General features: G+C 37.3%; 1 protein-coding gene across 4 annotated transcripts in view; it reads left to right on the top strand.

Moving 5' to 3' along the window:
- Window positions 1-13767, top strand: part of cgnb (cingulin b) — a 28258-nt gene that overhangs the window by 11678 nt on the left and 2813 nt on the right. For 2 of the 4 annotated variants that reach the window (XM_067361328.1, XM_067361329.1), the window contains exons 5-17: window positions 2180-2304; window positions 3077-3209; window positions 3414-3626; window positions 3855-3982; window positions 5227-5253; window positions 6079-6175; window positions 7350-7562; window positions 8942-9031; window positions 9183-9428; window positions 10999-11169; window positions 11535-11696; window positions 11907-11996; window positions 12118-12201. In XM_067361328.1, coding sequence (XP_067217429.1) covers window positions 2180-2304; window positions 3077-3209; window positions 3414-3626; window positions 3855-3982; window positions 5227-5253; window positions 6079-6175; window positions 7350-7562; window positions 8942-9031; window positions 9183-9428; window positions 10999-11169; window positions 11535-11696; window positions 11907-11996; window positions 12118-12201 — 1779 coding nt within the window. The remainder of the gene's footprint in view (window positions 1-2179; window positions 2305-3076; window positions 3210-3413; window positions 3627-3854; window positions 3983-5226; window positions 5254-6078; window positions 6176-7349; window positions 7563-8941; window positions 9032-9182; window positions 9429-10998; window positions 11170-11534; window positions 11697-11906; window positions 11997-12117; window positions 12202-13767) is intronic. The other 2 variants (XM_067361330.1, XM_067361331.1) reach the window with 2 other exon arrangements.

The following is a 13767-nucleotide window of genomic DNA, read 5'->3' as shown; positions in this document are numbered from 1 at the left end:
TATACAGATTCACGACCTCGGAAGCTAGGGAGCTGATTGAGACGCACCCATTAATTTTACCTTAATGTGTTCTTTTTTTATTCAAGAAGTAACTTTAGATCCTGCAACACAAGAGGTCAGTTCAAATGACCTCATAGTAGCCATGTGTGGTCATTATAATGATGGCAACAGCAGTTGAATGCTCTGATGGGATATCCTAGAGGACTGGGTTATTTGAGGAGCAGACAGCTTGGCTACAGGCTGTGTGTGTGTGTGTGTTTTTAAAGATCTTTCAGATCAAATTATTTAGTTTTATGTTTCAGTGCATTTCCTCATTAAGATCGGCAACATGCATTAATAAGATGATTCATTTAAAACGTATCTGTATCAAGAGTCAGTCAGAATCTCCCCACAGCAGTTTTGTGAAGTATTATTACTAACTAATAAGGTGATTGACAGTAAGAATAACTAGTGAAGTGTAGATATGATAGAGACAAGACGTATTGATTCCTGAGGGGAATTTCAAGGCAAAATTGCTGGTGTAATTTGAATGCATAGCCCCGAGACCACACCAATCATCCTCCTTGTAGAAATATGCATGTTTGTTTCGGGCCACAACTTGTATGAACAAAGCTACATGTGTTCTGCTTTGATAAGGCCTATTGATTACAAAATGAAAGACATTTTATGGTTCCAGCACAGTAGTTACATTTTTTAGGTTCCTCTTCATATCTAATGTTTAAATCACCCAAGGAATTCTTTCTTTATTGGTGGAGGTTTTAAAAAACAATTTATTAATATTTGTATATATACAGTACAGTCCAAAAGTTTGGAACCACTAAGATTTTTAATGTTTTTAAAAGAAGTTTCGTCTGCTCACCAAGGCTACATTTATTTAATTAAAAATACAGTAAAAACAGTAATATTGTGAAATATTATTACAATTTAAAATAACTGTTTTCTATTTGAATGTATTTCACAAAGTAATTTATTCCTGTGATGCAAAGCTGAATTTTCAGCATCGTTACTCAAGTCTTCAGTGTCACATGATCCTTCAGAATCATTCTAATATGCTGATCTGCTGCTCAAGAAACATTTAATATGTACAATTGTACAAAGTATTTGTGTTCAATATTTTTTTTCAGGATTATTTGATGAATAGAAAGTTCAAAAGAACAGTGTTTATCTGAAATCTAATCTTTTGTAACATTATAAATGTCTTTACTGCCACTTTTGATTGATTTAATGCATCCTTGATGAATAAAAGTATTCATTTCTTTAATTTCTTTTCAAAAAAATAAAAATAAGAATTCTTACTGACCCCAAACGTTTGAACGGTAGTGTATAATGCTACAGAAGCTTTGTATTTCAGATAAATGCTGTTCTTTTGAACTTTCTATTCATCAAGGAATCCTGAAAAAAAAAAAAAAAAACGTACACAACTGTTTTCAACATTGAAAATAATCATAAATGTTTATTGAGCAGCAAATCAGCATATTAGAATGATTTCTGAAGGATCATGTGACACTGAAGACTGGAGTAACGATGCTGAAAATTCAGCTTTGCATCACAGGAATAAATTACTTTGTCAAATATATTTAAATAGTACACAGTTATTTTAAATTGTAATAATATTTCTCAATATTACTGTTTTTTACTGTATTTTTAATTAAATAAATGTAGCCTTAGTGAGCAGACGAAACTTCTTTTAAAAACATTTAAAAACATCTCTGTGATAAAATCACTTACTAATCTTGTGAAAAGTTATTCATTCTAATTCCTGTCATAACCACGTACAGCCAGTAAACCCTGTAACTTTCATATAAGGCACGCAAGATACCAGGAAAGAGTTTTTACATGGCCAAAAATCTTTGACGAAGAATTTACGTCAGAAATGTAAAGCCTGTTCAGCCACCTTGAACAGTAATCACACTGGTGCAACTTAAAACTTTACAGCTTCTAAAACATTTTTTATGGAAAAATAAGTGCTTTGCTGAAAATATGAGATGTCCAATTCTGTTTTTAAACCTACTGGAATGTCTTTGCCCATAGACTTCCATAGTAAATGCATCAGTGTAAGTTTGACATTTGTTTGTGTTTAGTCTGAGTTTTCTGTGGTAATCACCAGCTTGCTGTCAATAGAGAGATATTGGTTTTGAACCCTAATTTTTGAATCTTAATGGGTTTTGGTTTTCCACAGAGTCCTCAGATCTTAGTGACTGACAGCAATATGAAGACTGAACTGGAGCAGGAATTCAACAAGAACACACAATTACAGCAACTACTCGACAAGACCAAGAGAGAACTGCAAGAAAACCAGGACCAGTGAGTCTCTGGCACTGTTTCCACCTGGTATTAAGATGCATTTTGGTCGATTGGATAACAAGTGGACAATGCTAAAAACGGGTGTAAACCGGGACTAAAATCTTTTAAGCTGGTCCATCTTCGACCTCAGAGGTAGTCGAAAACGCATTAGACCGGATTGCTTTCATAGTGTAAACGCTCATGTGATCGAGTGCGTTCAAACAGCCACTAAAACCGCCTTCTCCGCCTACTGATTCAATGCGTAAACATTATGGGAAGCGCACTAGCCAGATGGGATTTTGACTTGGCTGAAGACCCAAGTTTGGTTTGAAGCCAAAAAACGTACCAAGCACTATTCCTGATTTTTAACACGCACTCATCACAGCGTTTGGCGTAGTCTTGTGGCTATCAGTGCAGAAACAAAAACTGATGCTCTTCGTATGTTTTTTCTTTGTCTCCGGTCACAATTGCGCAAGATTATTTTGTCCATTAGATTGAAAGATCTGAAAAAACACATACATTTATTTACCCGCCCATAGACCTACCCTTAAAAGAAATCAGGACAGAAGTGGTTGAAAGTGGACAAAAGAGACTAGGCATAAACGGGTATGTTTCTGCCTCATCTACTTGTGATCTGATTGACTAAAACGCATCTTAATACAGGTGTAAACAGGGCCTCTGTGTGCCTTATCAAGATCAAAACATGAAGCAAATGTCCATTTCCAATAGAAAATATATCTCTGTCATGTATAGACTTTTGATTGGATATGTGTGATATTTTCTTTGTCTTCAGAATGGTGGAGCTGCGGATGGATAGGGAGGTGGCGGAGTCTCGCTTACGGCAGCAGGAGGATCAGCTAGCTCAGCTCCAGGAGGAACTCAGACGAATGATGGAAAACTCACCTCAGTCTGACACAATGCAGCTGGTACGCATGATTGTAAATAAATTAATCCCATCCCATCTCAACCCAACCCATCCCCTCCATCCCTCCATCCATCCATCCATCCATCATGACATTAATCCAATCAAGTGTGTCCAAACCTTTGGAAAAATATGTATTGTGAAGGTGGAATTGAAATCGAATTGAATTTGTTTTTCGCTAATCATTCTAGTTTCCTTTTCTCTTTAGGACTTGATGACGGTGCAGGCAGAGCTGTCCGAGTCTCAGATGCTGAGGCAGAAACTGGAGGACACACTGAGACAGAGGGAGCGAGAACTCACCGCTCTGAAAGGGGCCCTGAAAGATGAGGTAGAGTCCCATGATAAAGAGATGGAGGCCCTGAGAGAGCAGTACAGTCAAGACATGGACACCCTGCGTCACAGCATGGAGACTGTCTCACAGGTGAACATACACTTCCAAGACAAATCCCTTCAGGGTGATTCTCACATTCCTAGTACCTGCTTCAAGAGGATGTTTTATTACTTGTCATGTCATGCCTGTTTAGTTGAACTAGGCCAGATACATTTGGCTTTGTGATCTATTTGGTCGTCTAAACGGTTTCATGAATCTGAGTGGGTGCAATAAAGTTTTCACTGTTACCTCCTGATTTTGTGTGTCTTTTATCTGCAGTCTCAAATGGAAATCGAGGAGGAGCGTCAGAAGGTGAACGCCTCCATCTTGGCTCTGGAGGAGGAGCTGGAGGGATACAAAGAGCAGAGCGACCAATGGAAGGACCAGCTTAGCTCCACCAACCGAGAGTAAGCTCTGACATATCATACGTCAACATTGGGAGAATGTTTATATTGGTGATGCCGAAATTTTGGTGAATCCCAACAAAATGAGTGATACTGACTATTGTTGATGCGATGTGGGTGGGTCCAACATCAAAATTAAAGGTGCCCTAGAATCAAAAATTGAATTTACCCTGGCATAGTTGAATAACAAGAGTTCAGTACATGGAAAAGATTGCATTGAGTTTCAAACTCCATTGTTTCCTCCTTCTTATGTAAATCTCATTTGTTTAAAAGACCTCCGAAAAACAGGCGAATCTCAACAAAACACAGACTGTTACGTAACAGTCGGGATCATTAATATGTACGCCCCCAATATTTGCATATGCCAGCCCATGTTCAAGGCATTAGACAAGGGCAGCCAGTATTAATGTCTGGATCTGTGCACAGCTCAGACTAATCATCAAGCAAGAACAATAGCGAAAAAGGGGGGGAGCGTGCAATTTAAAGGGGCCGTGCGCTGAATCGATGCATAGTTAATGATGCCCCAAAATAGGCAGTTAAAAAAATTAATAAAAAAAAAAAATGGGGTATTTGAGCTGAAACTTCAGACACATTCAGGGGACACCTTAGACTTATATTACATCTTGTAAAAACTGGTTCTAAGGCACTTTTAAAGAAAAGTTTAACTTTATGCAGATGCAATGTGATTGCAGTAAAGCCTACCAATAATGTCAGGACATCCAGCATTGGGAACGGCCACTATGACCAACAACACAGTGACCTTGCAATCTTAATCACTTAAAACACTGTGTTTTATAATTTCTTGTAAGATCTTAAGGTGTCATTCCAAGGTTCAAGTCCGTATTTGTCTAAGGAGTCAAGTAATTCATCTGTAATCATATACAAACAACCTTGTGACCAACACCCTTTTTTAACATTCAGTGTAATCCTGAGGACTTCAGTATGTATGATGAATGTTTGGCTAAAAATTTGTTTCATCCTGTGTATAATATATATATAGACCCCAAATTTCTAAATGGTAGTGTATGATGAGAAAAAATAGATGTTTTAAAGGAGTTTTAATTTGACCTGAGCTAAATCTCATAATCTTGTCCCACAGGTTTCATTGATAGTTTTTTATATGTTGTCTTAGTTTGTCTGCATTTTTGTGTGTTTTATGAGTTTCATGCTATGTGTTCATGTCAGATATGCTCATTGAATGTTCATTGTTGTCTTTCTGTTGTATGTGTTCACTCTTGGTTTGCCAGACGAGGGCAGTGCAGCGCATTTCAAAAGTGAGACAGAATCCTGTAGGCGCACAACCACTGACACCACAGGCAGAAATGACTCATCTAATCAAATTAACTATGATTGATGAATTGTTTTAGTTTAAATTAGTAATCTTTCATAGAATCTGGCCCTAGTTATACTGACACACTAAACTAGAATCTATTAACCTGGCTTCATTTTGGCTGCAGGTTATAATTGCAGGGATAGTTCACCCAAAAATAAAAGTTCTGTCATCATTTACTCACCCTCATGTTGTTTCAAACCTGTATACATTTCTTTGTTATGCTGCACACAAAGGAAGATATTTTAAAGAATGTCTGTAACCAAACAGTTGTTGTAACCAAACCATTGACTTCCATAGTATTGGGGAAAAAAAGTCATTGGTGTCCCACAATTGATTGGTTAAAAACATTCTTCAAAATATCCTCCTTTGTGTTCAGAAGAACCAATAAATTTATGCAGGTTTGGAACAACTTGAAGGTGAGTAAATGATGACAGAATTTTCATTTTTGCATGAACTATGCCTTTAAAACTAATCAAAATCCTTCAATCTCACTATCTGAGCTTGTACATCAAATCTAATCATACAATACTTGAATTCTACTAATATGTCAAACCTTCTTGTGCAGGCGATCAAAATGGACGCTCATGTCTTGGTCAAATCTTTTTTAATCATTTCAATTCTGTTTGAGATTCTGAAATAATACATATTCTTTTATAATGTTGATTCGACCATAGGATTAATTATTTTAGTGGCTATCTGCACTAACATTGGTGAATGTGGTATTGTGTGTTGCTGTGTTTTAATATGTGTTTGTCTCATTGGACAGGCTGCTGCAGGCTCAGCAGGAGAAGAAGGAACTGGAAGAGAAGCTGCTCACAGTTAAGAAGCAAACTGATGAAACGGATTCAAACCCTTTAATGAAGGTAAGATACATAATAAAGTGCCACAATCCATTTTCTCTGTTCAAAAAGATTCATTGTAACACCCAGGGCCGGCGATTGCTATGGGCGACCTAGGCGGTTGCCTAGGGCGACAAATATGTTGGGGGCGCGGGCGCCCTCTAGGTTCGCCGTTACGTTACGTTAGGTGCGCAGTTGATGAAGAAAATGAAGCGGTCTAATAAACCCTCCGGTGCACAGGGACGAAAACGGAGAAAGATAAAAGGAAAACCCAGTATAGAGGTAAATCTTCTCATCTCAGCCATTAAGGTGTTAAATGAAATAAATGTGCTTAGTATTGTGCATCATCACCTTGAACTAGCGGTTAAACGGATTGTTGTTGATCCGTGATCCGTTCGGATCAAGCCCCACGGTTCGGGACGCATGTGATTCACGGATCATTTGCAAGTATCACCGCAATAGAGTGAACAGGTTATAATTTGAACGTGTTTTGTTTTGCTATTTCACACATTAAATAGATATAAAACTATTCCAGCGCTAGAAGAGGAAAAAGAGGATTTAATTCGGTATCGCACGCAGGTGTTATCGGTACGCGCAGACGCGTATACAAGGCTCGCGCGCACAGAGAGCTAGAAAGAGAGAGAGGCGCGTTCCTGATAGCTCTTAAACCCTACATTAATTTCTCTTTCGCGTCCTCAATGCACTTGGATGGTCACATACACACGCATTATGTCAGTCAAAATAATAAAGTATTCTCGAAAACACATTCGGTTATTTCTTAATTGAACGAGGTGAGAATTCGGAATCGGATGTGTATCTATCGGATGTGCGCGTGCATGGAGTCTTACTCTTAAAGTGACAGCAACCTAAAAATACCTGCGGTTGTCTGTCATGTCAAACAACAAAACACAGCTTTAACAAAGATTAATCTATATTACATTACATTTACACAGTGAACAGTTTCATTTTATATTTAAGAACTCATATTTTATTTGTAACTTTATGTTGCATTTATCTATGCTTGTAGTTGGTGTATAGTATTTGTCCTTTGGGGGGAGGGGGGCTAGGGCAATCTCGCCTAGGGCAACCAAAGGGCTAGAGCCGGCCCTGGTAACACCTGTCAATATATGGTGAATGCTGTATTTTGAGACCTAGATTTGTTTTAGAGCCTGGAATAACAGTAACTTTGCATCTTCAGGAGTTACAGCGGTGCCGAGATGATTTAAAGAAAGCTCATTCAGAAGTGGAAAAACAGAAAGCAGAGGTAGCAAAAAAGGAAGAAGAGCTTAAATCAGCAGCAAGAGCCAATGAGAAGCAAGAGAAGGAGCTGAAGGCAGAGATTGACAGACTAAAGGACCAATTACAGAAAGACAAAGAGGAACTTGCTAAAGCACTGGAGAAAACACAACAGGTAATTCTAAAAGGTGTATTGAATTCCTTTTCTTCTATATTTGCTTTTGCCTTAACCAGCCAGGTTTATTTTGTTTGCATCGTGTTAGGAAGCACCGCCCACACTGAATCTCATTGGTCTAAAATCTTGCCAATCTTGTGAATTTTAAAGTGCACCTATTATGCTATTTTAAATGTTCCTAATTTTGTTTTGGAGGTCTCCTACAATAGATATACATGCATCGAAGGTCAAAAAACACATTTTACATTGCACATCACATAATTTCTCAAAGAGTCTGAAAATGGTTTGTTCACAGACTCTGTCTCTCTAATCCCCTCCTACTCTGCTCTGATTGGTCAGACAGCCCAGTCTGTTGTCTATTGCTTACAGCACATGTCGGAAACGAAACACCATTACCACAGGGTGTCTCTTTTCCTTATCAATTTGACCCCGAGTCCTCATCCTTTTGAAGTTTGCTTTGGCAGCGCAGAAAACGACGTCTTCTCGACATGTTGACAACACGAACCAAACTCTTCCAGGCCTCAGCTACAACTACAGTGTTCGAGGGCGGGTCAAAGTAGACATTGTTCGAGGGCAGCTAAAGAAGTTACACAGGCAGTGTTGGAGAGAGTTACTTTTAAAAGTAATGAATTACAATATTGCTTTACTCCCTGAAAGTAATTAATTGTGTTAGTTATTTTTTATGGAAAGTAATGCATTACGATACTTTTGTTAATTTTTCTCATCTGGGCGGGGGTGTTTGTTTGTTTGTATGTATAACATCAAAAAAGTTGTTTGGCAAATGTAAAGGCCCTTTCACACCAAAAGTGAAATGAATAAGGTAAATGCTCACATTTAGTCTAGAACTAGTCTAGAATAACCATATTTACTTGGCGTACACATTGCCTCTGCACTTACTCCTGATTTCTCTCAAAATGGGGACAGGAGAGCTGTCAGTCAATAAATGGGAAAACAAAGTAACTTGCATTACTTGTTTGAAAAAGTAACTTAAATATTTTGTTGGAAATTTAAAAGTAATGAGTTACTTTACTAGTTACTTAAAAAAAGTAATCTGATTACGTAACTCTCGTTATATGTAATTCGTTACCCCCAATGCTGTATGTAGGTATGTAACAGAAATTGAGACTGGAATTGGTAAAAATTTAGCTGATAATAACTTTTTGTTGTGCACTTTGATGTTTTACATTCACAAACGGCTATATTACACACTGCCTGAAAGGTAATATTTGAAAAAGCATAATTGGGGCACTTTAATAAGCAAATATGTTCTGATTGATTGGGGTTTTGTTGCTTTATACAGCTTCTCACTTTTCCTTGAGGAAAAGTTCTAGCAAATTTAATTTTTGTCCCCTTAATCTGTTTACATCCTGTTCCTGTAGCCCTTAATGTCAGTGCAATCTCCGGATACTGAAAGCAACCTAGAACTTCAAGAGGCCAATGCTCGCTTGAGAGAGAGAATAGCCCGCATGGTAAAATGTTCCTAAAAATATTCATGTAAATTTATTAGCATTTTATTTTAAAATGATTTGTATAACTATATCCATACATCTCATCTTCTTTGAGTCTTCTATGTACAATTAATTCATTATCTTTAAACTTTCTTTTCCTCCTGGTCTCCAGACACGCCTGCAGTCCAGCGTTCCTGACAGTAGCTCCACAGATGTTCTGGAGGAGGAGAACCGGAGCCTGAGGAACCAGCTGGAGGAGTCCCGGCGCACAGTGTCTCGGCTGGGTCAGGAGAAAGACGAGCTCAACAAACGGTTGGAGGAGAGGGAGAGAGAGAGAGAAGCTCTGAGACGAGGCAAGAGTGACCTAGAGGAGCAAAAGAGACTGCTGGACCGATCTCTGGAGAAGATTAATAAGGAGGTGTGTGTGTGTTTTTTGTTCAAATAAACAAAAGCTTCTATTTATTAATTTATATAGTAACAATCCCAAACTTTTAAACGGTAGTGTTTGTACAAACTATTTTTTTTTGTCTGTGCTTTTGAAAGACGTGCTCACCAAGACTGTATTTATTTGATCAAAAATACAGTAAAAGCACTGATATTATGAAGTAATTTCACAATTTAAAATAACTATTTTCTATTATAATATATTTTAAAATGTTATTTATTCCTGTGATGCAAAGCTGAATCATTTCTCCAGTCTTCCGTGTCACATGATCCTTCAAAATTAATTCAAATTTGCCGATTTGCTGCTCAAGCAGTTGCTGCTTAACATTTTTGTGGAAACCCATGATTCTTTGAATAGAAAGTTTAAAACAACCACATTTATTTGAAATCAAAATCTTTTGTAACATTATAAATGTCTTTACTGTCACTTTTGATCATTTGAATAACGAGTCCCTGAACAAAGAGGGGTCAATATCAAAAGTAGCCGTCAGTATCTGGTAGGGCTGGGTATCGATTCAGATGTTCCAAATCGATTCGATTTTCGATTCAATTTTATGTGAAGGTGGCATCAACGTTGACAAAGCACCTGAAACCGCCATTTAAGCACTGAATTAATGAATGACAGGTTCGCCTCTTGCTCTTTGGTGACATCGCGCAAGGCAAATAAGAGGGTGACATCTAGTGGAGAAGACTCATAATTAGATTAACGTTAATCTTACGTTCAATGTTTGCGGAAATAAATATGGGGGAAAAAAATCGATTCGTGGCCTTTGAGAATCGATTTTGAATCGACCACATTTTAAAAAACGATTAATCGAAAAATAGATTTTTTTTTTACCCAGCCCTAGTATCTGGTGTGTCCGCCAGCTGCTTTAAAGGGATAGTTCACCCAAAAATGAAAATCGTCTTCATTTACTCACCTTCAAGTTGTTCCAAACCTGTGAACACAAAAGAAGATATTCTGAAGAATGCCAGTAACCAAACAGTTATCTTTTGTGTTTTTTGTGTCAGAAGAAAAAAATTCATTAAATGTAATTAAATTTCTGTCTATGGAGGAATCCGAAAGCTCTCGGATTTCCACAAAAATACCTTAATTTGTGTTCCGAAGATGAACGAAGGTCTTACAGGTTTGGAAAGACATGAGGGTGAATAATTTAATTTTTGGGTGAACTAACCCTTTAAGTACTACAGTGCATCTCGTCCTCAAGGACTGCAGCAGATTTGCCTGTTCTTGCTGTGAGATGTTACCCCACTCTTCCAAGGCATTTGCAAGTTCTCTAACATGTCTGGAGAGACGCATGTTTACACGTGGTTTGGCACTGCAAGAACGATCAGCTGTTCTTCCCTGTCTCCCTGCCTTCTTGTCTTACATTACGGACATTTCAGTTTGACATTATTTATTTATTTTTCCAATAAAGATCTGTAAAGCTTATTTGTGTTTTACAAAAATATATTTAGAAAACAGTATCCTGAAAAAGGGATATTTCTCTTTTTTTGCTGAGTTTATTTGTTATTTGATGTTTTTCTGTATTTCTTTTTATCAGATGGAGGCTATGATGGGAGATTCACGTCAGTCGGTGCAGGTTCTTCAGTCTCAGCTGGATGAATTCAGGGATCGTTCTCGTCGAGAGCTGCAGGACGTTCAGAGACTCAGTAAAGACAGGCTGATTGAGCTACAGAGAGCACAGGCCCTCCTCAAGACCACTCAGGAGGAGGTGAGACTGACCACGTTTCACTAGTTACAGTGTAAAAATACAACATTAGTTTTTAAAAAAAAAAAAAAAAAAAAAAAAAACAATTATAGCAAAAATAGTTGCATCCTTTGGAAAAAAAAAAAAAAAAAAAAAAAAAAAATATATATATATATATATATATATATATATATATATATATATATATATATATATATATATATATATATATATATATAAAAATGTTCCTACTGCCCCCATCCATCAGCACAGGGTCCATTAACATCTATTGTTGTTAACTTTTGAGCCCCAAGGTTTCTTGAACCTACAGCTTTTCAGTTCAGAGTCCAGATCACACCAGAGAATCTTAGTTTGTGTATGTTTCTCAGGTGTCTCGTCTGAAGAAAGATCTGCTTTCATGCTCAGAGGAGAGGGACAGCGCTCAGCTGGATAAAGATCTACTGAGCAGTCGTCTCAAACACCTGGAGACTGAGCTGGAGACGGAGAGAAGCTCACAGACGGACCGCAGCAGAGAGATCCGCCTGATAGAGGTAACTGTGTGGGTTTGGCACCGAGACTTTTGAGGGGACCAACTCGACAGCACCCAGTCTCTTCTTAAAAATGTTTTGGAGGCTTCATCGAATATTCGTGTGATCAAGACTGACAGGAAATGAGAACAGGGAGATGCTTATTAGGTCATTGCAGTGATGTATGTAAATGTAGTTCAGAGATTTTTATGAAAGTGCTCATTTTTGTTTTAGGACAAAGTGAAGACATTAGAGATCGAGTTAGACGAGGAGAAGAGTGGAGCGGAGCTACTGAACGAACGCATCACTCGCAGTCGAGAGCAGGTACATAGACGCACGTTAGTTAAAGGCTGGTTTTCATTTATGTCATATTTGTTTTTGATTTGTTTGCAAGCATAGGCTGTACGCAAGCAGAGATATAGATTTAGAATATTTTTTTTTCTAGGTGGATCAGCTTCGTTCTGAACTGATGCAGGAGCGTTCAGCCCGACATGATCTTGAGATGGATAAGAGTGCACTGGAGAGACAGGTACACACAAACACCTTTTTAATGGCTTTAATTAAGATAATTACTTTAGAAATACAGTGGCATGAAAAAGTATGTGAACCCCTTGCAGAATCTGTGAAAATGAGAATTATTTTAATAAAAAAGAGGGATAATAAAAAATGCATGTTATTTTTTGTTTAGTACTGTCCTGAGTAAGATATTTTACATAAAAGATGTTTGCATTTAGTTCACAAGACAAAACAATAGCTGAATTTATTAAAATAACCCCATTCATAAGTATGTGAATCATTGATTCTCAATACTGTGTGTGGTTACCTGATGATCCACGACTGTTTTCATGTTTTGTGATGGTTGTTCATGAGTCTCTTGTTTGTTCTGAGCAGTTAAACTGAGCTCTGTTCTTCAGAAAAATCCTCCAGCTCCTGCAGATTCATCAGTTTTCAAGCATCTTCTGCATATTTGAACCCTTTCCAGCAGTGACTGTATGATTTTGAGATCCATCTTTTCACACTGAGGACAACTGAGGGACTCAAACTCAACTATTAAAAAAGGTTCAAACATTCACTGATGCTCCAGAAGGAAACATGATGCATTAAGAGCCGAGGGGTGAAAACTTTTGAACAGGATGAAGATGTCACAATTTTTCTTATTTTGTTTAAATATCATTGTTTTTCATTTAGTACTGCCCTTCGGAAGTAACAGAAGATACTTGCATGTTTCCCGGCAGAAAAATTAAGTACAATTTAACTTGATATTGGAATTCAAAAGTTTTCACCCCTCGGCTCTTAATGCATCATGTTTCCTTCTGGAGCATTAGTGACTGTTTGAACCTTTTTTAATAGTTGTGTTTGAGTCTCTCAGTTGTCCTCAGTGTGAAAAGATGGATCTCAAAATCATACAGTCACTGCTGGAAAGGGTTCATATATGCAGAAGATGCTTGAAAACTGATGAATCTGCAGGAGCTGGAGGATTTTTCTGAAGAACAGAGCTCAGTTTAACTGCTCAGGACAAACAAGAGACTCATGAACAACCATCACAAAACATGAAAACAGTCGTGGATCATCAGGTAACCACACACAGTATTGAGAATCAATGGTTCACATACTTATGAATGGGGTTATTTGAATAAATTCAGCTATTGTTTTGTCTTGTGAACTAAATGCAAACATCTTTTATGTAAAATATCTTACTCAGGACAGTACTAAACAAAAAATAACATGCATTTTTTATTATCCCTCTTATTTTATTAAAATAATTCTCATTTTCACAGATTCTGCAAGTTGTTCACATACATTTCATGCCACTGTAAGAAGTCTTTTTTTCCCTTTAGATGATACCATGAGGAGATAATGCCTTATCCTTTTTTCCATTTATTTATTAATTATTTGGAGTTTGTCCCAGATTTTTTATTTGGAGTTTTTCCAGCTTTTTAAATTTTTTTTTTTATTATTGTTTCTAAATGTATTTATTGTGTTTTTTTCCAGATTTATTTATTTGTTTATTTCCTCTCTTTAGGTTTATTAGGTCAGCTAGACCAGAAACCAAAAAAAGAAATATGTTAGTTTAAAAAACATGAGTTTAATGCAT

The sequence above is a fragment of the Chanodichthys erythropterus genome, chromosome 15 (genome assembly GCF_024489055.1).
Source record: "Chanodichthys erythropterus isolate Z2021 chromosome 15, ASM2448905v1, whole genome shotgun sequence".
NCBI classification, from domain to species: domain Eukaryota; kingdom Metazoa; phylum Chordata; class Actinopteri; order Cypriniformes; family Xenocyprididae; genus Chanodichthys; species Chanodichthys erythropterus.
Note: the sequence above shows the minus strand (reverse complement) of the source record. Positions and strands in the feature narration are given on the sequence as shown.